The sequence below is a fragment of the Vipera berus genome (genome assembly GCF_964194415.1).
Source record: "Vipera berus genome assembly, chromosome: 2".
Classification (NCBI taxonomy): domain Eukaryota; kingdom Metazoa; phylum Chordata; class Lepidosauria; order Squamata; family Viperidae; genus Vipera; species Vipera berus.
The window spans coordinates 137,627,822-137,654,705 of NC_138203.1; the positions used below are offsets into that span (position 1 = coordinate 137,627,822).

The window sequence follows — 26,884 nt, forward strand, 5'->3', positions numbered from 1 at the left end:
TTTTTGTACTTGCGTAAGAACTGGGATGCTAGCATTCTCCAAATATATGTCAATATCTTTTACATTAATTTCCTCTTTAGTATATAATTTCGAATAAAAATCCACAAAAGCATCCTTAATAAGATTCTGTTGAAACACAACCCTTCCTTTGTACTCAATCTTATCTATATTAGAGGCCCTTTGTTTTTTCCTCAGTCTATAAGCTAACCATCTGCCTGGCTTATTAGCGTTGCAAAAAGTATTATGCTTAGCAAACCGCAGATTGGTTGCCACTTGATCTGCCATTAATTTATCAAATTGTCCTCTTAGCAGTCTAATAGCCTCCTTGACCTTCACATCCTCTGGATTCAGAATCAAAGCCTTTTCTTTTTCCTTTATTTCATTCTCCAGTTCTTTCCTTCTAGTTTCCACTGCACGTCTATGTCTATTATTCATATATATCAACACCCCTCTCATATATGCCTTGCTAGCATCCCAAACCATATCCATAGAGGTACCCTTATTCATATTAATCTCAAAAAAATCCTTCATCCGCTGTTTGCATTCTTCCACATTTCTCTGATTTCTAAACAAATTCTCATTTACACGCCATGAGCGCCTGTCTCTTTTCTCCTTATCAATCTCCAACCAAACTGGACTGTGGTCAGAAATAGTTCTTGCACAAATCTTCACCTTTTTAGTTCTCAAAAAAAAATCATTAGTCAACAAAATAAAATCAATCCTCGAAAAAGATTGGTGTCTATCAGAATAAAAAGTATAATCCTTCTCCTGCAAATGCCTCTCACGCCAAATATCTCTCAATTCCAGGTCATCCTTCATTTCAAAAAAAGATTTAGGCAATCTAGCATGACTTGGAATGCGCTTAAAAGCTCCAGCCTTGTCCAACTGTACATCCAAAACACCATTCCAGTCTCCCATAAGAATAAAAGATTTATAATCCAACTGGGTAAGCTTTGTGTGGAGTAAGCTAAAAAAATCAGCTTGTTGTTGGTTAGGTGCATATAATCCAACTAGAAGCGTCTTTTTGCCTTCTAACAACAGCTCAATCATAACATATCTTCCATGCTTATCTGCTTCAATTAAGTCTGCTGTTAAGGCACTTTTAACATAAACAACCACTCCATTTTTCTTATTCTCTGCAGAGGCAACAAATTGCGTACCCAGTCTCGAGTTCAATAAATGCTTTTGATCCAAAACTCTAATATGCGTTTCTTGCAAACATATAACATCTATCTTAAATTGTTTTAAATATTGAAAAACTTTCTTCCTCTTCTGCGGTGAATTTAGTCCATTAACATTCCAGGTTAGAAATTTAGTTGCCATGCATATCCTCCCAAAGCTCTTGGAGCACAGCTTTGATAGGGCTAATTTCTTTAGGCCTATCAAAGCCATCATCATCTAATTTTTAAAGAGTAGATTCTAATGACTATATGGTGACCCAGCTATCGGGAAAAGGAGGTGATTCGATAGGTGATAAAAGAAAATTCTATTTATGATTCTGTAACTCTTAACAAAACATTGGATGCTAGATGAAGTTATTGATATAAACCTTAAATACCTTAGATATATATACTGCAATAAGAAGGCAGTATCATTGGAGAAGATCCTGATGTTTGGAAAATTGAAGTCAGATGGAAAAAGAAGCCTACACGAAACAAGATTGCAGAATGCCATCACTAGTGACACAAGTATAAGTGGAGAGAAATTTCGAAAAAGTTATTGATAGAACAACCTTGTGAAATAGTGTCTCTTGGTTCACAAAGCAGCCAGAAGCAACAGAATTATAGTTGTAGACAACAAGAGAAGTAAGCTTTTAATTCAAGCACTCTGGTCATCACCAAGTCGTAAAGCTACAGAAATTGATGTAATACTTATAGAAATATGGGGAACCGGAGGGGAAGAATCAGCAAAGGTTCTAATTAAATTATGCTAACAAATGTAGAGAACGACTTAGCAGATAGGTCAGTCCGCATAGTATTACCAAAGAACGGAGACTTTAAATATGAAAAATAATAGGAATATTTTTAATGCCATGTGCTGGCAAAAATACCGTATATACTTGAGTATAAGCCGACTCGAATATAAGCCGAGACCCCTAATTTTACCCCCCCAAAATGGAAAAAGTTAGTGACTCGAGTATAAGCCGAGGCTGGGAAATGCAGCAGCTCACCTTATGCTCCTCTCCAGAGATCTTCCCTCAGCAGCGGCCGGCAAAGTAGCTCGCACGCGAAACAAGCCTGGCAGAGGAGCCGGAGCGGCGAGCAGAGGCGCCCGGCCCAGATCCTGCAAGGCCCGGCCGAGACGCGCCCCCAGCAGCGGAGCTGCTCCGGCTCCTCTGCCGGGCTTGTTTTGCATGTGAGCTACTTTGCCTGACGCTGCTGGGGTCGCGTCTCGGCCGGGGCCTTGCAGGATCCGGCCCGGGCGCCTCTGCTCGCCCTCAGCAGCACCTGGCCCGGAATCACATGCGAAACAAGCCCGGCAGAGGAGCCGGAGCGGCGAGCAAAGACGCCCGCCCGGATCCTGCAAGGCCTCGGCCGAGACGCACCCCCAGCAACGGAGCCGCTCCGGCTCCTCTGCCGGGCTTGTTTTGCATGTGAGCTACTTTGCCTGACGCTGAGAAGACCCGCTTGGGCACTCGGGTTGGTGTCAGTCTCCGCAGGCCCTTCTCGTTTCCAGGAACGTCAAGCGCGCTTGGCTCCCCACCCCCACGGCAGGGCAGGGCAGAGACTTGCTCGCCCTTCTGACGGCCCTGAAGAGAAACGAAGGGCTTGCAAACTCCCCGCGAGAAGCTGGGCGAAGTGCGCGGCTGGGCGAGTGTGTGCCTGTGCGCGTATTTACGAAAGAAACGCTCCGAGAGTTCTTCTTTCTCCGCCCCCTTGGGGGGAACTCTAGCGACTGCTGTAGCCGCGCTTCTCTTCTCGGCTCCGAAAATAGGGATTTCTACTCTCTCTCTCTCTCTCTCTCCCCTCCCCACCCCGCATTCTCCTGCCTCTTCGATTGCAAGAATAAAAGGGCAAAGGGTGCGCTGGTTTCTTCCTCCTTCCTCCCCCCCTCCCCTCCCCTCCCCTCCCCGATTGTCAGGTGTGGCTTCGACTTTAGTTTTTGCCTACGGTGCTAGGGAGTTGCCAGTGGTGGGATCGTTTTCGGAGTTGCGTGCTTGGCCCAGAGGTGCAAACAAAATGTTTGGAAAAAGGGGGGTGAGGTGGGGTGGGGTGGGGTGGAGGAAGCAGTTTGCGAAGCAGCCGAAATGGGGATATATAGAGGATGGGAGGTTCCCACCGAGAGAGCCAGCAGAGTTGTTGTCGAAGCGCGTCACACGCCTTTCCAACCACCAGAGAAGGGAGGAATAAGAAAGAAACACACACACACACACACACACACCAGGAAATCGAGAGCGCCGCCTTAAGTTAAAGGTGGCGGACGGGCCCGAGAAAAAAGGCTGTAAAACTCCAATCTTTTAAAGCGTGCGGTGTTGTGTTTTTTTTTCCTCCCCCCGAAAGTGAACGGCAGCTTTCCGTACTAGTGTATTTGTACTGCCGCAAGTGACAACTGACAAAGCTTGCTGGTGTGATCTTGATTTTGGAACTGATGAAGTCTGTTAACTAATTGATTGGCACTCCGGTCGCTCATCGCCGTGAAACTAGACCTTGTTTTTGGTGTTTTTTTTTTTACTTTGGGCTGATCAAATGGAATAAATGGAATAAATAAAAACACTGGCATGTCAAGACACCAGCACAAAGACCAAGGTACAAGCAGCTCTCCTTCAGTCATTATTGAAACATTTGATCAGCCCAACTTCTTCTTCTTATTATTATTATTAAATCTGTTTTTTAACCAAGCGTGACTTCACTGAGCTGAATAGTGCAGGGTTGCCTGCGTGTTTGCTTGTTCCGGGTAGAAAAAACGCTGTCGACCCCGGCATCTTTTGCGGGGAGGGGTGAGGTGGGGTGGGGTGGGGTGGAGGAAGCAGTTTGCGAAGCAGCCGAAATGGGGGTATATAGAGGATGGGAGGCTCCCACCGAGAGAGCCAGCAGAGTTGCAGGATCTGGGCCGGGCGCCTCTGCTCGCCGCTCCGGCTCCTCTGCCGGGCTTGTTTCGCATGTGATTCCGGGCCAGGTGCTGCTGAGGGCGAGCAGAGGCGCCCGGGCGACCCCAGCAGCGTCAGGCAAAGTAGCTCGACCGCGCGCAAGTCCTCGGTAAGTTCTTTTTTTTTGTTCACTGGAGTATAAGCCGAAGTGGATTTTTCAGCCCAAAAAGTGGGCTGAAAAATTCGGCTTATACTCAAGTATATACGGTAATGGTTAGGATTACCAAATGCAGATTTAAAGCAAAAGGAGATGCCAGATGCTCCACTCGGTTTTAGAAAAGACAGAGAAGCAAGAAACTGGCTCCTGGTGAACAAAAGTGAGAAACAAGGCTGTATCCTCTCTCCCAATTTGCTCATCCTTGAATGTGGACTGAGAGAGGCCGGAGTGGAAGACAGTGGTACGGTTTTAAAATTGGAGAAAGAAATATTAACACAGGTAGTCCCCAAACAGTGACCATTTGCAGTTACAGTGATGATGATGTTGATGAAAAAGTAGCCTTGCAACCAGCCCCTGCATTTACGACCTTTGCAAACTGTAAAGCAAAGGAAAGCTGAAATAAGTTTGTAAGCCCAGTTGCAATTTCACTTAGCAACTGCTTTGCTGAATAACCGAGTTGCTGGCCCTGATCATGGTTCCTAAACAAGGAATACCCGTAATCTGTACTATGCTGATGACACTACTTTGACAGCTAAAAGTGTGTCACAGACAAAGAATTTGCAGAAATATCTCTCTCTCTCTCTCTCTCTCTCTCTCTCTCTCTCTCTCCCTCCCCCTCCCTCCCTCCCTCCTCTCTCTCCCTCCCTCTCCCCCCCCCCTCTCTCTCTCTCTCTCATTAGTTTCTTTAAAATACAAGATGTGGGGTTTTGAGAGAGAGATAAAAATATATTTGTGGTGAATAATGCCAGACAATTTTATGTACTCTTCTTGCGTAACAGTGGTGAGAATGTCTTCTTTGCCTGTACGAAACATGTAATTTTGTTGTCATTTTGTACCATAGGCTATAAAAATTTTTTTAAAAGATAGTCTCATAGGATACATTTAGGTTTCATTTCTGCTTTGTACTGAAAACCATTAAACCTGAATCGGCTTCATATGCCTGTTGCTATTCACAAGTTGAACGGGCTGGCACACAGTTCCATCCTAGCACATTTTACGTTGTCATTTGTCCATCACTGAACATACCCTTGCAAAGATGAAAAGAAACTCGTTCCAAAAGCAGGGAATGGTTTGAGTGCTAGCCCATTCGACTATGCTCTGGAGCCAAAGAGGGAAAAGGAAATTCAATAACAGTTGAGGTATGATGATTTCTTAAAATCAGGCTTCCAAGGTTACGTGGTGATTCACCACTGGGACTTAGGAAAAGCTTCTGATTCCTGTCAGGTGCTATTCTGGTTGGTTTTCTGGATTTCTTTAGCCAGCAGATCTGTCAGTTCATTTCCAAATGATTCGGTTCAACAGAGTCTACCTGTCCTAATCATTTAAATAAGATTAAACACTAGGCAGTGTTTAATTCATTCCAACTGCAAACATTTACTTAGTTTTCCAGCTCTTTATAGAACACATTTTCTATGTACTTATCAATTTATTTTAGGGAAGAAGACGTGTATGTATCATTCCCTTCCACACTAAATGCTATTTATACTGTCACCAACATTTAGGCTTATAATATTGCCCTCTCTTCATACACTGTGTATTCATACGCTCTATATTTGCCTGACAGATGTTGATAGGTTTTTTTTTAATCTTTTGACATTCCCATTCAGTTTGTTCAAATTTCCTACATGATGCATAGACAACAGTCATTTTCAACAGAAGATAGTACTTATTTAATTATCTAAACATTTAGATTAAAGCATCATATTCTATACTGCCATTGCATCAAACATTTGCAGATGGAACATGGATAATAGCCTTTTAAGCACTGAGCTTAGTGAGTATATATGTCTGATGGAGCAGGCAGCTTACTGTTAAACTCCGAATGAGTATATTTGCCATGACAAGCTTTCAAAAATACAAATCAGGTGTGATTCATGTTACATTAACCCACTTCATTCTGCATTAATTGATGACAAGTTTGAAATCAAAGTGTTGTGATTGATATTTTCCAAACTATTTAATTTCTGTTTTGGTTTTGTGAACTGATAAATCCTCCAATGTACTTAAAGTTGCATTCTGAATCCATTTCATGGGTCTGAGAAAGCAAATGAAATGACTGAAAGCTTATAAGAAAAAAATATATAGTATCACAAGTCATGACTGTGGCCTGAGGTGGCTGATTTGAGGTGGAAGCCTTCCTCCATTGAGTTTTTAATCTAGTTAGTTTTCTATATTTAAAAATGGCTGTTTTAGCCATGTGAACTATGGTTAATGTTTTCCTGATTATTGTACAGGCTGTTTCTCTTTGTCAGGAAACTGCTTTTCTGTATATTGTCTACAAAATATTAAATTCTTGTTGGGGGGGGACATGAAGACATGCACATTGTTAGTGTCTTCCAAGTATAATAACAGAGCAGATTTTAAAAATACCCATATTTCTTAGAAACAGAACTATAGTTATGTTTGAGATATCCCTCCTGTGTTTGGTGGTAAGCTATGCATATTGCCTTTTAAGGGACAGCTCATTTTATATGCCAGTCTTCCACACTATTTATTTTCAGGACAATATCTGTGCAGAAACTACAAATTACATCTTAGCTTATCAAGGAGTAAACCAATTTGATGCATTTTCCGTTTTATTTTTTTTCCAGGAGGAGCATGAAAAGAAAAGCAATGTTCACATGTCCATTCAATGGTGACTGTAAAATTACCAAAGATAACCGGAGGCACTGCCAAGCCTGCCGGCTGAAGCGCTGCGTTGACATAGGCATGATGAAAGAATGTGAGTAAACATAGTCCCTTCACTTCTTTGCCCAAGAGATTTGGGGAGAGTTAGTAGCTTGGGCTTCTTTATTTAAAGAATATTATGAAAATTCCAGATTCAGGTTTCCAGGCACTTGTTCACTCAATCTCTCTGGCTATGTCTCTTTCTCTCATTTAATAGGATGCCTCACACTCTCCTTCTAATGTAGGTAAAATGTCCCCGCGTATTTTCTTTGTAGAGCCTATTACGTAGTTTATCAAAGTTTTTGAGGAATACCACATAAACCAAGAGTCAACAATATGGCACCTGTGGGAACCGTCACATGCTTGGCACCATTGGCGTACCAAAATTACGGCTACCACCTGAAATCTTATACGATTTGGAGTAATAAAAACCCAACACCCTAAGATTTTAGGTGAGAACATCACCATCTTGCAAACTTGGGGCAAATTCATTATTTATTTATTTTTTTTGCTAACATTGGCATCCACATCAGGAACATCTTGCAGTATTTGCTGAGACTGCCAGCAGCCACTGAGACACAGGTGGCATATTGTAGTCCTACAGGAAAATATGCTTTTGTAGCAGTACTGATTTCAGACCTACGTGTGCATTCTTAACTTTTCAGCTTCACGATTAAGAAAGTTTTAGTTGAGGAGGGGAAAAAAAATCAGTTCTATGTAGCTTCGGGATTAAGAAGGTTTTAGCTGAGGAGGGGGGAAAAAATCAGTTTTATTCAGATGGAAGGGCCGTAATGAATCAATAGGCAGTTTAGAGTTCTGAAACCCTTCTCATCATTTGTAGTACCTTCAGTTACTTTGAGTGCGATGACATGGAGACAAGGCAATGTATTGTTGATCCTAATAGACAGCAGCAGAGAAATGCAGTCTGGAGAAAGAAAGGCTGAGTCCAAAGCAGACTTCTTATTCCTGAAAGCTATGTAGACTTCCTGGTTATGACTATGGTAAATATAGTTAGTAATGGATTTTTTTAAAAAAAAATAATGCTTTAATTATGACTTCTAAAACACATATATTGTTCCACTCAATGTAAGTAACATTCTATAAATTATTTCTAAATTACATTCAGATTTTATTTCCTAAAATCTGCACCATTGACTTACTGTGATTATTACCAATATTATTCTGGACAATCTTGAGAATATACATTTTCATTGCTTTTCCCATCATATATTCTTTTACCACAAATTCACTTGAAATCAGTTCCTCTACCTTGTTCTGTCTCAACTATAATATTTCTGGAGGACAGGTGGTTCTTGGGCTCAAAAACCAGAGCCTGGCTTCCTGAAGTTTGAGCATTGTCTTTTCCAAAAGCCAGGTCAGCAAATACCTGGACGGCATCATATTTCTGTGGCAACACAGAAAAAAGGGCAAATACTGCTACGATACACTAGTTCCCTGTATTCCCATAGCCCAAGTCTGATAGCTCTAAGGGAGCAGTAACTAGCTTTCCTAAACTTGGAAATAAGTAGAATCTGAAGGAAAATCGGTGGTCTTGGAAAATAAATAAATAAATAAATAAATAAATAAATAAATAAATAAATAAATAAATAAATAAATAAATAAATAAATAAATAAATAAATAAATAAATAAAATTTAATTTAATTTAATTTAATTTAATTTAAATTGAATTGAATTGAATAAATTAAATAAATTAAATAAATAAATAAATAAAGATGATGATGATGATGATGATGATGATGATGATGATGATGATGATGATGATGATGATGGAAGGGACCTTGGAGGTCATCATCTAGTCCAACCCCCTGCTCAGGCAGGAAACCCTATATACTATTTCAGACAAATGGCTGTCCAGTCTCTTCTTAAAGACTTCCAGTGTTGGAGCATCCACAGCTTCTGGAGGCAGGTTGTTCCACTGATTAATTGTCCTCACTGTCAGGAAGTTTCTCCTTAGTTCTAGGTTGCTTCTCTCCTTGACTAGTTTCCATCCGTTGCTTCTTGTCCTGCTTTCAGGTCCTTTGGAGAATAGTTTGACTCCCTCTTCTTTGTGGCAGCCCCTGAGATATTGGAACACTGCTATCATGTCCGCACTGGTCCTTCTCTTCATTAAACTAGACATTCCCAATTCCAGCAGCTGTTCCTTATATGTTTTAGCCTCCAGCCCCTAATCATCTTTGTTGACCAATGAAGGATGTGTTACAAAAAGTTGGCAACAAATTATTAATTTTAATAGGTTTAAGGTAGAATATTAAGCAAGAGGAAGCGCTTTCATTTCACAGGATTTGGTTCATATGGCTCTGGAGACTGCACGGAAGTTTTTGTGGGGGTAAATACAGGCCCTATGCTGTAAATTAGATCCATGTAGACTCCATTTTTTTGAGGCCAAACTTACATTAGACCTAGAACTTTTACTGGGCATGGGGAATGTCATGAGAATACATCCTGAAAGAGATAAACAAACTGTTGCTGGTGTATTAGAAGTGTTCCACTCTGTAGGAAATTCATTTCTGAGTATAGTCTTCATCTAGCAGTTAAGGCACCAGGCTAGAAACCAGGAGGTTGTGAGTTCTATTCCTGCCTTAGGCGTGAAAGCTGGCTGGGTTACTTTTGGCCAGTCATGTTCTCCTAGTCCATGACATCAGGTCAGTCAATTCTTGTCACAACCAATAGATCTGGAAATAGAAGGACTCTTCACTTGCAGGACAATGCTAGAAAGAAAAAGAAAATGAGCTCAAAACTGCCAGGTAATATTTTAGCTCTTAAAACATTTGAAGGAGATGTGAGATATTATGTACAGTTTGCTACGGTTCCATGATGTTTAAAGTCAGCGTATGGTGTAAGGCTGGCGTGGAAGCAAAAATGATTTGCCAAGATAGAAAGGATACTGTGTACTAGTTAGCACAACTTTTGCTTTGTGTGTTGGCTAAAGCTCGCAGGCATTCTTGAGAAGCAGCCTGACATAGAGCACATTGCTCTGTCACAGGTAAACTTAAAGGCAGGTAGACTCTTGCCAGGTTTGAACAAGTGTATTTCCATTTTTTTGTTCTTTACCAGCAACGTGGAAATCAAAGGACAACACTGGGCTATGGAGCAAGTGTAGGCTGTAAACCTATTACAGGGTTTTATTATTATTATTATAATTTAATTTGTATACCGCCCTTCTCCCGAAGGACTCAGGGCGGTGAACAGGGCAATACATAATAAAAACAGGATACAAAAATTAAAAAGTAATTAAACAGCAATGCCCGTAAATAAATTAATACACATTAAAAGTTAAGACCGATTTATAAAACCCAACCCCATCCCATCAGGCCAGGCCGGATTGTTCAAAAAGGAAGGTTTTGAGATCGCGCCGGAAGGAGCGAAGGTCGGGGACTGTCCGGAGCTCAACCGGCAAGCAGTTCCATAGGTCTGGCGCGCCCACAGAGAACGCTCTCCCCCTGGGGGCCACCAATCGACATTCTTTGATCGGAGGCACCCTGAGGAGGCCCTCTCTGTGGGAGCGCACTGGACGGAGGGAAGTTGACGCCGGCCGCAGGTGTTGCCGTAGGTAATCTGGACCCATGCCATGTAGTGCTTTGTAAGTCATCACTAACACCTTGAACTTCACCCGGAGGGCAACCGGCAGCCAATGCAGCTCGCGGAGCAAAGGTGTAACATGGGAGTATCGGGAAACCCCCAGCACAACTCGCGCGGCTGCATTCTGCACCAGTTGGAGTCTCCGAGTGGACTTCAAGGGCAGCCCCACGTAGAGAGCATTACAGTAGTCTAGACGAGAAGTCACGAGCGCATGAGTGACTGTACGCAAGGCATCCCGGTCTAGATAGGGTCGCAACTGGCACACCAGGTGAACCTGGGCAAAGGCCCCCCTAGTCACAGCTCCAATATGCTCTTCTAAAGAGAGCATATTGGAGAATACAGTGCCTTTCAGAATAGATTGTAACTTACATGCACACAAACCAGAAGTAGAAAAATTGAAGAAAATAATCTTCATCTTGTCCATATTATTTGATGGAGCTGTTCTGTTCCAGCCTACAACAGGCCCTGTTTGAATGTCAGGGACAACCCCTTTTTATAGTTAACAGGCTGAAAAACCCAACCAAATGTATTTACAAAGAAATCAAAAGTTCAAACAAGAGTTAAACCAAAAGTTCAAACAAGAGTTAAACAGGAATAACAGACCAGGACTCTAGCAGAAGATCTTCAAACGGCTGCCTTCAGCAACCAGCACCTCCCACACCTTCCCCTTTTATCAGCAGCCCCAAGGTGTGGCTTCTCATTGTCTTCTCTTCCTCTCACGGAGTTACCTCATTGCCTTTCTCTGTTCTACTCTGCTGGATTGCCTCCTGCTCCTAGCGTCCCTGAATAGATCCAGCTGTGAATCATCTACATCCAATACCTCGTGCTCACATAGCTGAGTCTGATGAGGAACATGATGAGAGGGGCTAGGCTGAGAGTCCTGCAGTGCATCAGAGCCTCCCTCTGACACCAAAGGCTCTCCAAACCCCTCCTCCTCCTCCTCTTCAGAATCATCAGACTCAGCTGCCGGTATCACAGGCTGACGCTGAATCACAACAGGAGACCTTCATTCAGAGGTATCTATTGGTTCTTTGTTATTAGGTGATACAAAAGAAGACGACAAATTGAGCACCAGTAGCTTACTTATGGCACTTTACTCCAAAACTCTAGATCAGGGCTTCCTAAATGGTTTGCCACCATGCTTCCCTTTAGTGTAATTTCAGTGTATACCCTTCTCCTAAAAAATACAAACACCAAAATTAATACCAATGAACAATGAAAACAATACAATGAAATTTTGAGAAAGGTGAATTTATTCTGCCTATGTATAAGTAAAAGGTTCTTCACACCTCCCCTGGACTCTGCACCATCCTGAGGGATGTATTCCTTGGGAAACCTGCTCTAGATAGTATCTGCCACCATTTTATGTGCATTTGAAACAACGAAAGGGAAATAGTACACTGGGACATTCTTGTATAATGCAACAATAAGTACTTCATCTTATTGGATGAAGGAGGAATAAAATTATTGCAATATATTACGGCAAGTAACCTGCCCAACCAGACAGTTCTGAAGAATGCCACAATCAATAGAAGTTGCTAAAATATCCAAGAGAATTAATATGGATTTGCTCTATCCATCCATTTCCAACTTTTGGTCATTTACCAAGAATGCTAAAGCAATTGAAGTCCCACATCCCACTGAACTTTTGACCAAGATATGTCCAGACAAAAGTATCTTCTGGTTTTTAAGAGTTGCTAAGTTTCTGGAATTTGTAACAGAAGGTGGTGCTTCCTTCCCCAGATATTTTTTTTTTTGGTTTACGGTTTGCCACAAAGTTCCTTCTTCTCTTACTTGCTTTTTAACAACTTTATGAAACATTGGAGGCAGAATTATCTGAAGAATTGATCTGAAGTAATTTGCCAAGATGTGGATGTTAGTTGACTCTGCTTTTCACAGACATTATGCATTTGCTTATTTTATTTATTAGATTTTTATGCTGCCTTTTGTTACTTTGTAAGTAACTCAAGGCAGAGAACTACACAACACTTCTTCCTCCTATTTTCCTCAACAACAACAACAATGTGAGGTGAGTTAGGCTGATAGAGAGTGACTGACCCAAAGTCACAGCCAGCTTTTGTGCCTAAGGCCGGACTAAACTCACAGTCTTCCGGCTTCTAGGCCAGCACCAGGGGTAGGCAACCTTGGCTCTTTTATGACTCGTGGACTTCAACTCCCAGTATTCCTGAGCCAGCCGTGCTGAGGGGAAAGGGAGAGGTTTCCAAGCTGAGACATGCTGGCTCAGGAATTCTGGGAGTTGAAGTCCACAAGTCATAAAAGAGCCGAGGTTGCTTACCCTGTGCTACACTAAACTGGCTTATTGGGAATAGTAGGGAGCATGGCAGCAGAACCTTTCCTACAGTGATTCTTCCAATACCGGACGCCTTACTGGCCCATTAAGGCGTCTTCCCTGTATGTATTGAAAACTGCCCATTTTCTCGGTTGCTTTATCCTATATTGGTGGATTGGACAACTGAATGAAAATTATTTTAGCCGTAGCTGGTCTTGGATTTTATTACTAACCTTTTTCCTTTTTGGTGTCTATTTTTTTTAAATATCTGGGCTATTAATGTGTTTTGGATTATTTAAATTTTTTGTCTCTGAAATATCTTTTAAAATGTATAGTTACATAACCATTGTCTGCTTCACATCACAGCACTGATCAAATTCCCTGCCTTTCATAGAGGGATAGGAAAAGTTCATAGGACAGTTTCTTGAATAAGCTGATTGTTATCCAGATGTGTTAAAGGTGAACCAAAGCAGGACGTTGGTTGTCACAGGACTGACTACTCTGCAAACGAGGCAGGGTTTTTTAAGCCTCATTTGTAGAAAGAAGGGAAACCCTAGTTGGAATTTAGATTTCCTTTTCAAAAGCATGCCCCTTTGGAAACTGTATATACAGGGTCTGTCCTCTTCCTTTTCCTGCCATGTTGCAAGTTAGATGATAAATATTGCCAGGAGGGGAAGAGGATGAGAGTCCTAGCAATGCACCCAGTTAATTGGAAGGTATTTTAGGTTTTTGTTTTTAAGAAGGAGGAAAAGCATAAAATGGCCTTATTCTACTTACCTCTTGAATTCCAGTTGTAATTCTGTTTTCAACTTCTTTCTCTTAAGAATTGCACGAAGTGGGATATCGATACATTAGAGGCAAGAATGGTTTGCAAGGATATAAATGTATGGAATGATATAGTGAATGGAATTGGTCTAAATTAACATGATGGGTATGTATGAATGTGTACATTCTCATCATTTATTTCTCATCCATGATGTCCTTCCTTGCTTTGCTTGAATCTTTCTTCCCTTTGAAGAAATGACTAAGAAGCACTTTTAATACTTGATTGTATATGTTATAACATGGTTCAAAAAACAAATTTGTGCATGGTCTTCGTTAACCAAACACCTTCTTGGGTTCAGATTGACTAAATATTCATGGGTTTTTCCTCCTCTGAGTAATGCAAAAGGACATGTTTCCAAGAAATAAATTCATAGCATGAAGTTATGTGCTGACTTTGTGGGTGAGATGTGCATGAAAAGAGACCTTGTGGTTTTGATTTGAAAGATGTAGCAACAACCCCAAAAATGCATTTATTGGTGGCTTGATTACAATGTCACAGAAAAAAAATAATCTGGCAATAATAACCGATTCCTGGAGGGAGTAAAGTACTACTTTTGATCCCAAAATTAAACCTGTGTCGTGCTTTAAAAAGATACAAAAAAATTAAATTTGTTAAGTGCTTCCTGTGGTAATTTGTAAAACAGATCAGTAGCAACAATTGTAATTTATCCGTTTAAAATAATCCCTGCTGTAGGATTTACAGCCTTACAGTTGTTCATGTAGTGACCTTTTGAAGTTACAACTTTGAAAAAAAGTGACATGATCATTTTTCATACTTACGACCATTGCAGCATCCACGTGGTCATGTGATCAGAATTCGGATGCTTGTCAACTAGCTCATATTTATGACGGCTGCAGTGTCCCGGGGTCATGTGATCACCTTTTGTGACCTTATGACAAGCAAAGTCAACAGGGAAGCCAGATTCCCTTAACAACCGTACTACTAACTTAACAACAGCTGCAGCGATTCACTTAAGAACTGTGGCAAAAAAAGGTTGTAAAATGGGGCAAAACTCACTTAACCACTATCTCATTTAACAACAAAAATGTTGGGCTCAATTATGGTCATAAATCGAGGGCTGCCTGCACCTCTCTTCTTTTGCTCCTCCTGTGCTGCTTGGTCTGCACGACCAGCAGAGTCTGAAAATTGTAGACCATGAGGTAAAGCAACGATGGCGAACCTTTTAGAGACCGAGTGCCCAAACTGCAACCCAAAACCCACTTATGTATTATCGGGTGCCAGGTGGGTGTGGCCAATGGGGGGGCGTGGCCCATTGGGGGCCGTGGCTGCGGTGGTAATGGCAGACTGGGTGGGACTAAAAAGTTCAGTCAATTCCAACTTTGCGAGATCTTTTTTTTTCCCCGCGAGAAGTTGAAATTGATTAATTGAACTTTTTGTTCCTTTGTTTGTTTTTGCACATGGTGGAGGCCTAAAGCAAAAAGGTTTTATAAAACCGAGCTGAAGGCCTAGGACTGGGGCGACGATGCGCGTGCCCACAGAGAGGGCTCTGCGTGCCACCTGAGGCAGGCGTGCCATAGGTTCGCCACCACGGCTATAGGAAATCAATGTAGCTGCACTGGGAAGCAGGCCTGAAGATTAAATTCTGTTCAACTGCTCCCTGAATCCAGTCTTTTCACTGGGCTAGCATTAAATCTTGTCTTCACAGAGAAACAATTGCCGGTTTGAGAAACAGAGTTTGTTCAGATGACTTCCAAATCTACAAATCAGATGGTTATTTGCCTTTTACAGTGTCCCCCCCCTTAATTACCCTGTGGTGATCATTTAGACAGGCAGCGTTTAAATGGAGTTGATGTTTTCCTGTTATAGAGATACTTTTTGCATAACAAATTAAAGCCCCAGGAGTTTTGAGGACTTTGATTTTTCTGCAACCCTTAATATGAGCAAAGGGCACTTTCAGGAAAAGCTCATCCACTATGAATTAGGGAGGCCCAGTACCAGCATGGGAGGCGGATGTTCTCCTACAGTAAGGTGGTCATGTATAGTGTAGCAGTCAACTTGTAAATGATCCTTTTAGTGAAATAGTTACTTGATAAAGGAAACCTTAACAGATTGTAGCTAAAAATAGCCCTTCCACGCTGACCTCTGGTTCAATGAATGAGAACAGTATGTGCTTTGAAGACCTGTAGGCCAAATTGCTAAAAAGGTTATGATCTCTGAACAGGACTTTTACAGCACTAGCTGTTGTTGTGTTTTTTTTCTTTCCTGGAAACAAGTGTTGTGATTCATTAAAGAAAAAAAAAGATAGAACGGCATTGCCACCTTTCCACGAGTTGGATGATCCGGTAGCTTTTGAGATGCTGTTGCCAGCTGCGGGGTTTGTAGTATAGGTAGTCCTCTACCTGTGACAATAATGAAGCCTGACCATTACAGTAGCAAGTCCTAATGGCAGTTAAGCCTTGCTTAACAATCTCCATCCACTGCTCTCCCCGATGTGGTCATTAAGCAGAGCAGGGGTGCCTCAGATGGGAAAGAACATGGGAGGCGTAGAGAAGGCCCAGGCCTGCCTGTCCCAGGCCTCCTAAAGCCTCACCCATCCCCAGAGACACACCACGCTCCATTTTTCAGATCTCAGAGTCCCTAACAATCCTTGGGCCTTCTCCCCCCCCAAAAAAAATAAAAATAAAATCAGGTCCCCGCAGGCCTTGAGCTTCCTCCACATCCCCTTTATTACACAGTGATCTTTTGAAGCTTTGTAGAGTTCTGGATCTCGCATTGGTGAAGGAGGGCAAGCCGCATCATCCCTCACTGTTCCTGGGCTGTGGGACCCGCACTGCAGAACCAGGCGCCATTTCAGCACGGCCCCGAGGAATTGGGGTCGCTTGGAAAATGGCAGCTGTTTCTGGGATTGCGCTGTGTGGCCCAGCAACGAAGTGGCTTGCCTAAGCTTCCCTAACTCAAGCTCCAGAGATCTTCGAAAAGCAAGTGACCACAGGATGCCGCAACCAGTTGTAAATGCAAGCCAGTTGCCAAGTGCCTGACTGGGGCAGACATTAGACCTCCTTCCCATGAACTACCCTCAGAAGTTATTCCTGAAAACTGGAGGCTTTTCTGAAGAAGAACTGATCGTATCATATGGCATAATGCAGGCGAAATGGAAAGGTGAGAAAATAGTAACAAGCGGACATTACGCAGGGTGCCCGAGACCTCGTTTTTATTTTTGTTGCAATAATTCTTGCGATAACTCTTTATCTTCTTTATCGTACATATAGTACCTGCAGGGCTTTGCGTGACTGGAAACTCAGTTTTTCTGAAGGTAGCCTGTGTAAATTACTGTAGAATATTCAGTATGGTGATAACGATATTCCCATGGCTGTTACTGATGACTGGACTTCTCTGATTTAAATCAAGACTACTGGATCTTCACAAAAAAGATGTAGCTCTTGATGGTTTTTGAGAAAGTGTAATAAGTATCTGAACAGCTAGCAACTTGAATATAAAATAGGTAATTTGTTTAGATTTGTGTTTTCATGTAGAGCTCAGCACGGCATATGTAGCGCTCTCTTCCCTGCAACAATTATCCTATGGAGAGAGTTGGGCTGCAAGAGAGTGACTGGCCCAAAGTCACCCACGCAGTTTTCTGTAGCAGAAGGTGGATTAGAAATTGGGTCTCCCCATTAGTAGTCCAACACTTGAACTACTACAACCCTCCAGTTCTTGCTTAATTCCATACTTCTACTGGCTTTCAAGCTTCTTTTGTTTAACCTTTCTCAAACTATACACCAAGAAGAGAAACAGTTATGTTTTTAGGAATTCCGATCTCTGTCTTGGAGCTGGTTTAGTGTCGTGGTTAAGGCACCAGGATGCAAACAAGGAGACTGTGAATTCTATGATAAAACCAGATGGGTGACCTGGAGCCAGTCTCTCGCTCTTAGCCCTAGGGAAGAAGTCAAGGGCAAACCACTTCTGAAAATCTTGCAAAAAACAAAAACAAACTACAGGGACTAGTTCAGGCAGTCAACCAAGAATCAAAGACTGACTTGAAGGCTGGAAAAAAAACAAAACACAACAGCAACAACTGTCCTTGCAACATATTTCTTCAGATGTGACTAAAGGCGGTTTCCATTAATGCTTCTGTACATGGTAGTTAAGAATTAAGGTCTAAGTGCCTGGTTTTACTCTTTGCATGTTTCATGACTGGAAGAGCGATTCCACTTTTCCATATACCAGAAGGTCCCACTGAAAGCAGTGGGTTTAACAAGCAGGGGACTTAACCCTGTGGCGAAGTTCAAAAAGCGTGGCCTCTGCCATCCTGTCGACTCTTAAGCTAAAGAAGCGAGCAACAAACAGCTACTTCATTCACCAAGCAGAGTCTTACGTAGTCTAAGAATGGAATCACATTCAAGTGATTCCTTGAATGCGGGGGACAGTTGGCCAGAGCTGCTGCTGCTTTGTTCAGCACATTACAAAAAGAGCCAGAGGATCAGAGGATGTAGGAAACCCCTGCCCTGCGTCGTCCCTGCCCTGCACATTGAGCAAGCCATTCGTACCGGGTGGGGGGGGGCAAGCTGGCCATCTTGTTAGCCAAGCTGCCCAAGTGCCGTTCCTTCCAGCTGGTGGATCACTCCGTCTTGCTTTGTCTAGAAAGGGAAACATTCCCGATTCCTGTACTTTGCTGGCACCTTATGGAGGCTACAACCTCAACAACTGTATGCTGTATCCCTGGGAACACCATTTGCGGGACTCTTGCGCACAAATTCAACTGCCATCTTGACCTGAATCGCTTCCCAGCACTTAGCACTCAGATCTGGAGAAAGGGATGCGAAGCTCAAAAATATTATCCATCACTCTAGGGGTTGGCGGGTGTTTTCCCCCAGTTGGTGATGTCCAGAGTTGGGTGGCAGCACAGCAAGTGTGTTAAACCTATTGTTTTGTTTAACATGCTCTGGAGATGCCTAACCAGGATAGTATCATTCAGTGAGTTGGGACAGAGACTGTGGGATTGGTAAGTACATTCACACCACTTGGTGTTTCTGCTGACTCAAGAGTGGGTGGGGAGCCTTTCACTCAGCAGTGGGAAAAGGCCCTTAGACAGGATATTGCAATAAGAGAGGAAGCATCTTAAAAACCCAATAGTTTCATGGGACTTTAGAGTGGATTAAAATAAGCACTCTACAGTAATGTCCCCTTTGATTTCAACTCCTCGATCGGGACAAACCATAAAGTTACAACTTTGTTGAATTGATATACTTCACTATAAGAATATATAAAGTAGTCCTTGACTTACAACCACAATGAAGCCCAAAATTTATGTTGCTAAACAAGACTGTTGTTAAGCAAGCTTCTCCCTTTCTTGCCACCGTTGTTAAATGAACCACTGCACTTTATTAAGTAGTATAGTTGTCAAGTGGATCTGGTTTCCCCGTTGGCTTTGCTTTTTTAGAAGGTCGCCAAAGGGGATCACGTGACCCTGGGCTAGTGCAACTGTCATAAGTACATGCCAGTTTCCAAGTGTCCCAATTTTGACCGTGAGACTGTGGGGATGCTGCAATGGTCATAGGCGTGAAAAACGGTCGTAAGTCACTTTTTCAAAGTTATAACCTCAAATAGGTCGCTAAACAAATGGTAGTAAGTTGAGGACTACTTAATACATATGTTCAGTGTTTAGGGATAGAAACAAAGTATTTTCTCAAAATTGAAGGCACTTAGGTTTATGAAAGCATCCCTTATATGAAAATAGATAAACATAGCATAAATGAACAATATCATCAGAATGATTTTTTTTCAAACTATTGTGCGCCTATTTTTGTTGTACAAATGCAGAGATGTTTATGTTGCAAAGTTCTGATATCTCCCAATCTACTCCAAGCTGTTCAGTTTCTTATCTTTTATGCTCTCTTAAACACACAATAAGTGGATAGAAACTGCAGGCAGACAGCAAATTATGGTGGTAGGCAGGAAAATCAGGCCATTTTAAAAGAAGCATTTTGTGGTTGTTGTTTTTTGCAGCGTCATCCAAAATATTGGTAAGGTTTCCAGCTACTACTCTCAGCAAGATTTATTACCTCTGCAACTTCTACTTATTGCAATGTGATCTAATGAAGGCCCCATGTCACACACCAAAATCCTTATGCATTTCGATTGTGATAAATCCAGAAGGGGCAGGAAATTATTGTAGAGATTTAAGAAAGAACATCGTACAGTCAGCACCAGGAGAATCATTTTAGCCACAGGATGCAAGATTAGAGAGGATAGAGAAAGAATGGGCCACCTGCTTGCTTCCTGTAACACTGAGCCCCTCTCTATAATCTTAGAAATCATGCTGTTCAAAATCAGCAGCAAGCCACTGAGGAATAGGTGCAGTTTGACATAAACACCTTGGTTTGATCATTTGCTTATTTTTAGCAAGCCATATTGGTACCACGGACTTCTGCTCTTGAGAAAAGAATTTCTTTGTGGCTGATGAATGGGAACAAAAAAATTCTTGCATGGTTTTGATAATGGCCCAGTCACAGATACATTTTTAGACATGGGGAATTGTTGGAAATTGTCCATGAGTCCAAATACAGGTTGCCTTACAAGGCAAGAGAAGCCAGTGCCCTCACTGCATTGGAAAAGACACACAGTTTCTGAATTCTGGCTGCTCTTCTTTTTTTTCCCCTTAGGTTCCTTATCTCTTGCTGCAAATTCCCTAAAAATGCTGATGGTTCCAGTAAAACACTTTAGTGTTGGGGTCCCCAATCCCCGGTCCATGGACCAACACCGGGCCAGAAACCTGTCCATGCAAACAAGCGAAGTCTCATCAGCGGGGTGCAGGCAGCACACAAAACTATGCCCCCTCCAGTCCACGGAAAAACCTCTCTCCACGGAAATGGTCCCTGGTGCCCAACAAACTGGGGGCCACTGGTTTAGTGGGACTCTTGTTTTGGCAGGAAGTAGGAAAAATATATCACTCTGTACTATTTTTTTTCTTTGAAGGAGCCCACTGTTTTTTCTGCCTTGTAACTTTGCAGTCTACATAAGGTTTACATCAAGCTGCAGGGCAATGTTACGAACTGGGAACCCATCAGATTCTGCTTAAAAGATGCTGAAATCGATCTTGAATGAATTCTTGTAAGAACCTTCCGGCAAAAATTGCAACATCAAGAAGCACTTTCTTGGTACACATTAATTTGCGTTTGTGAAGGCTGCCTGGCCAAAACAGACTTGGAACATACACATTTTAAAACATGAAGAGGATCTGTTTATATTAATAGTATCTGGGAAGGGGAGAGCATTAACCACTTATCAGAATCCCACATACAGATGGAGAATTGAATCCTTCCATTTTTTTTTTCTATTCAAGAAAATCTGTCACCAGAAGGTAATACAGTATTCCTATCAAGAAGTCCTCACTGAGCATAGGGCTAAATTTCTCTTCCATCTCTGCTGTAAACAAAACCCCAATCAGTTCCTTCATATTATCAAATATCAATGTTACAACCACATATAGTTTGGACCATAACATTGCTCTCCAAATGATGTTAATGCATCGGGTTTAAATTTATGGAGTTGGATCCTTAGATCAGGTTAGTATTGGATCTAAGGAAGCGTTTTCATTCCCATTTCCATGGTGAATGTAGGAGAAGAACAGGGAATCCAGAGGACATTCACTCCTACGGCCATAAGGGCCTCATCGTTCCAATAGAGAGATGAATCATTTCTTGCATAACTTTGCCTAGCTGAGTATGTTTCTATGCAGCTACTACTGGAGGTTCGTTCTTTCCAATAAGTTAGAGAATAATTCTGACTGACTTCATTATTTACTAAATTCAGCACACAGGCCTCATTGCCAAGATGTCAGCTTGGGAAAATGAATGCCACATCTGTCTTACAACTTTTCCTTTTTCATGCAGAAATTTACTAGTATCTCCACCTTTTTGTTTCACTTCATTCATTAGTTCAGTTCTATATACAATGCTCAGAGTGTTTCTTCCTATTATTGGTCTATAGACAGACAGACACCAGGATACATACAATTCTTTGAGAGGACAATATATTTAAATATACATAGAATGGTCTTTGAGCTTCCTTCCTTGAATGAAAAAACCCCCCACAAGTATTAAAAAGCTACCACTGTGTTATAACACTATAACTACTAATTAAATTTAAAAATACCACAGTATTTAGGGCCTATATAGGGTCACAATCCTGCTCTTTGAATCTGTTCCATTAGTGTAATTCAAAGATGTTTCCTAATGCTGCCAACTGTTTTTTTGGTAAACTAAAAGTAGAAATGCCCATTAACAATCCAGATTGCATGGATTGGCCTTGCTCTGATATATATTTCTCATTGTGTTCCACCTGCACACTTTTTGTGACAGAGTGGGAGATGAGATATATACTATAAGCAAGGAGAGACTTCTTTCATTTTTTGACTTCTGATGATTACGCCTTTTCCATCCTCTAACCAGGGGTGTCAAACTGCCAGCCCACGGAACGGTTGCATCATGCGGAGGCCGCACCCACCTCAGCTCCAGCAATGTGTGACACGGCGAGTTTGACACCTATGCTCTAGACCAGTGATGGCGAACCTTTTAGAGACTGAGTGCCCAAACTGCAACCCAAAACCCACTTATGTATCGTCAGGTGCCGGGTGAGCGTGGCCCATTGGGTGGGTGTGGCTCATAGGGTGGGCATGGCCCATTGGGTGGGCGTGGCTGTGGTGGTAATGGCAGACTGGGACTAAAAAGTTCAATCAATGAATTCCAACTTTGTGAGATCTTTTTTTCCCCATGAGAAGTTGAAATTGATTGATTGATTGATTGAACCTTTTTTTTGCACATGGCGGTGGACGCCTAAAGCGAAAAGGTTTTATAAAACCCAGCTGTAAGCCTAGGACTGGGGTGACGGTGCATGTGCCCACAGAAAGGGCTCTGCGTGCCATGGGTTCGCCATCACGGCTCTAGACATTTGAAAGCAGATGTTTTTTGTTCCTATGAAAATAATGGCTTTAGATGGATAGAGTTCTCCAGAAATGCAAATCCAGGTATATTCTAACTGATAATCTAAGCATGAATATTCTAAGCATATGGCAGTTTAATTTATGTGTGTTCAGTGAAGGATAGTTATATCTAACGTTACCTGCGATAAATTAAACATGTCCTCAAATCAAGCTCTGGTCCTGATGACTAAATGGAGGCAACCAGTATTTATTCTTGGCAATAAAAGGAAAATGGTTTTTGGTTATCTTCGTTTGAAATAATTTTTGACTTCTTAGTTTAGGTTTCATCCCTGAAATTCTGTCATGGCCTGATCCTGCTTAGCTTCCAAATCTAGACAAATTCCAACACTTGCTGAAACTTTCCTGTATAAATTAGTGTGAACATGCTTTCCTACTTTGTTGCTTTCGTTAGGTGTAGTATAGTACCGTATATTAACTGTATAGTATATTAAGGTAGTCATCAGTGGTTTATATCCTCTGAATATTTTATTAAATTTTAGCAACTCCTTTACTGTCATAAAATTCTAGACAAGGAGAGTATGGAGGAATAGCGCACATAATAAGTATTCATAAAACTACCGTAAAGAGAATGTGGTATGTTAATAGGGGACAAATACTGTACAGTTCATGGGAAAATATCTCTGCTGCCTTTGCCTGTCATTGTGCAAATATATTCGCTAGAAAGCTCTTTTATCTGATACATTAATTATTCCAAAATAATTATAGAAGAATTGTATGATGTAGCTTCCTTTCTGGAAAACCATGCAATGATTGCATGAGAATACACTGAGAAAAAGTGCATGCCCAGCATGCCATGTGCCATGTTCTATTGGAATAGAGAGTGAGGAAATGCAAAGCACTTGTGGATCTGATGAAGCATCACCAGATTGCTCTAGCTACTTGCCCAGTGTTTTCTGGCAGACAGCCACGAATAGTAGTCATGTCTGAAGAGAGCAGCAACTGCTTAACAAGCTACAGGTATCACAAAAGCCAACCTCAAGACTTAGAAGATGGGAGTCTTCAAATCCAGGTGCCTAACTGTAATAGGATTAGTATCTGCATTAATCTGAAAGTATTTCCATTTCATTCTTTCTCAACACAGCGCTGCATGGGAAGTTGCAGTGATTCATTTCCTACGCTTGGTGTTAGCACACAAGCTGTTGCAATTTTCCAGCATTGTCCACAATATTTATCTATTTGCACAAGTTTTAAAATGCGCTGTGACTTTTTCTGAGGAAATAACATCACCCTCTCTATAAGTAAAGAGGTGTGTGTGTGTGTGATGTACAGAAAAAAATTGGAATTTTTGTCAATGGTATAAAAAAGTAAAAAAAAAGAAGGTCCTGTCACTCTGCTAAAATGTGCTCCATTGGCCAACTATGTCTGGGAAGGAATGCTTTGGGATTATTTCAATAAAAGTGTTAGTTTATTCCTATAGATGTTGAGAAAGAGCTGAAGTGTTGATTATAGTTATTGGAGCCTTAAGACCAGCTTAGAAGGAGTTAGCTTTATTTAAGCTTCAGATATATTGACCAAAGGCGTAAGACAGGCCTTACAGACACATCAATAAATGCTAGCTGATGAACAATTTAATTTTGATCTTTCATGGATCAATTCATTTGATTTTGCAGAATGCTTAATATAAGTTCTTCTGTAATGATGCCTCATAAGGTACATGTTGCTTCATACTTTGGTAAGGGCAGGGTAGACTGAAGAATAAAGAATAAAGATGGAACTACAAATTGGTCCATGTCACTCCTCCAGCTGAATCAAAATATCGAAACTCTTTTTTTGCTTTAGTTTGATGCAAGTAGGAATATTGAAACAAGGACAAATGTTTGCTAATTTGTTTTATCTCTTAGCTTTAATCAATCAATCAATCATAATATATATTTGAGCAGACCTACTCCCCAACCTTAAAAAAGTTCCAATATTTATCAGTCTTGTGCATAGCAGATTCAGTCTCAGGTTTAAAATATTTAAAATGGGTATAGGGTACGTATGCCACATACTCCATCGTTTGATTTAATATTTTTTCTGCCTGTCTCTTCAATGTTCTTTTATTTCTCCTGACACAAGTTCCCATGCTTCTTTTATGACTACGGTAGCTTAGTAACTGGGTTTGTGCAGCCATGCACATGTGTAGCTTATATTTAGTGCATCTACATATTTAAGAATAAAATGGAATTTTCCATTTTATATTTTACGCCTTTTTAAAAAGAAAGATTACAGATCTATGGAAACTCTCAAGGTCAAGAAGACTGTTTCAGCTGCCCCAGGGTTTTACATTTCATTAAGTCTTGGTGTTATTTGTTTATCTTTGATGAAGTATAGTAGATTGGCTGGGTTCACACAACAGATTAAATCTGTAATTTGACTATGATTTGTGATTACAGTTTATACAGCAAACTGAACAAAAAAAATATGCTTAGTGTGACGATTGAATCCCTCCCAAAGCAGCATAGTTTTAGCAGAGAAACAAAACAAACTATTTTGTCCAATCTAGAACTCCAATTAAAGCAGGAGAATCCGCAGTACAGATATTCTTCCCAAATTCATGTCCCCAAAGTATTAATCCCAATGTTCTTTTTTTTCCACTTTGCATTCTTCGCATTCTGATTCTAGCTTCACAATTGAGTTAGCCATAAACAATGACATTTTTACACATCTGGATTTCCTAGTTTCCAGTTCTTAGGTAGTTCAGTTGTTGAGTAACATTCTAAATATAAATATGTCTACTGGAACTGCTGTTACTTCTCAGTAGTTAAGAGAGTCCTTTTTCCCGCTTTCATAAACATTAAAAGCAATTCTGGTACTTATTATCCCAATGCCTTAGTTGGTTGATTTTGAAGGTAAGTCTTTAAAAAAAAAAGCTTATATAGCAATATCATTCCATCCCCGAAAAAAATGTTGGCATTCAGGCCACCTCATAGTCTGGAAAGACACGAGTTAGACACTACCCTAATCTGTAGATCACTTTCAAGAATGCACAGAGTTGTGCAACTTTTGTATTGGAAAAACACTAGCAGCTAACTAACACTCGGCTGATGTAGCTGCAGGCTGCAGAATCCTTGCATCACCCAGTTATGCCACAGCGACAAATGACCTGGCTTCTATTTTTTCATACCAGACCTCTCATTCCAAACTCCACCTTAACCATAAAATGTTCTTTCTGTCCAGTGTCTGAAAAGAAAAAAAAAAAACAACCAACAGCCCTTGGTCATAAGACGAATGTTTCCCTTGTGATTTGCTAATGTTTTTTTTTTTTAAAGGTTACCAATGTTTTCACAAATGAAGCTTTATCAGCTAGGATTTCTTTTTCCAGCGTGTTAAGTAATTTGTAACTGGGGTTTTTTTTAAAAAATAAAAATAAAATAAAAATAAAAGGTTTCCAAAATAACTTTTTTACAAGGGCCGGTAATGCAAAAACTATGGGGGGGAAAAAATCCTGTAGTGCAGGGGTGTCAAACTCAATTTCATTGAGGGCCGCATCAGCATTGCGGTTGCCCTCAGGGGGCCGGGTGGGTATGGCCTGGGTGGGCGTGGCCTACTGGGTGGGCGTGGCTAGAGTGCGTATGGCCTACTGGGTGGGTGTGGCCAGTTCTACCATCGTTCGCCTCAAGGGTGCCTATGGGGGCCCGGGCAGGAGTGGGACAGATCTGAGGGTCTCTGGCAGAAGGAGGGTCTCTGGGCCAGGGCCAAGGCAGTGGGGGTCGTTCCCTCACTGTTTCCAGGATGGCTTCGCGGGCCGCATGAAACCACTTCGCGGGCCAGATCCGGCCCCCGGGCCTTGCGTTTGACATGTCTGCTGTAGTGCGTATTTGATATAGAGGTAGTTCTCAACCTACGACCACAACTGAGCCCCAAATTTATGTTTCAGTGCACTTGTAACTTTGAACAATCACTAAATGAAATGTTAAGTCAAGGACTACCTGTGCAAAGGCCTTTCTGTTCTGCTTGTACTTTATTGTTTGCAGTATCGAACAGTCGTGCAAGCAACAATATAAACATTACAGTAGTAACCCTAAACAGACTCAGTAGAGAGCAAAAGTCACCGAACATAATATTTTGGAGTAAATATACATAGGATTCCCGCTACGTACCTGTTGAATATTCAGCAAACGCCATTAATCTTCAGTACAACTGAAATTTCCTGTGTTAAATATTGGGGGGGGGGAATTGGGCCATGGATTTTTCTTTTTCTTCCCTTAATGAATTGGCATGTGGCAAGGAAATGCCAGTATGAGGAAGGTCTAACAATCAAAGTTTTCTGAGAATGGAATATTTGAAGAGTGCAGGGCTTCTTTCCACGCCA

The 26,884-nt window shown here is 41.4% G+C and overlaps 1 protein-coding gene across 4 annotated transcripts in view; it reads left to right on the plus strand.

Annotated features, from left to right (window-relative positions):
• The window catches only part of VDR (vitamin D receptor), a 112,942-nt gene that overhangs the window by 58,533 nt on the left and 27,525 nt on the right, over positions 1-26,884 (plus strand). For all 4 annotated transcript variants that reach the window (XM_081317234.1, XM_081317236.1, XM_081317233.1 and 1 more), the window contains one exon: positions 6,836-6,966. In XM_081317234.1, coding sequence (XP_081173360.1) covers positions 6,836-6,966 — 131 coding nt within the window. The remainder of the gene's footprint in view (positions 1-6,835; positions 6,967-26,884) is intronic.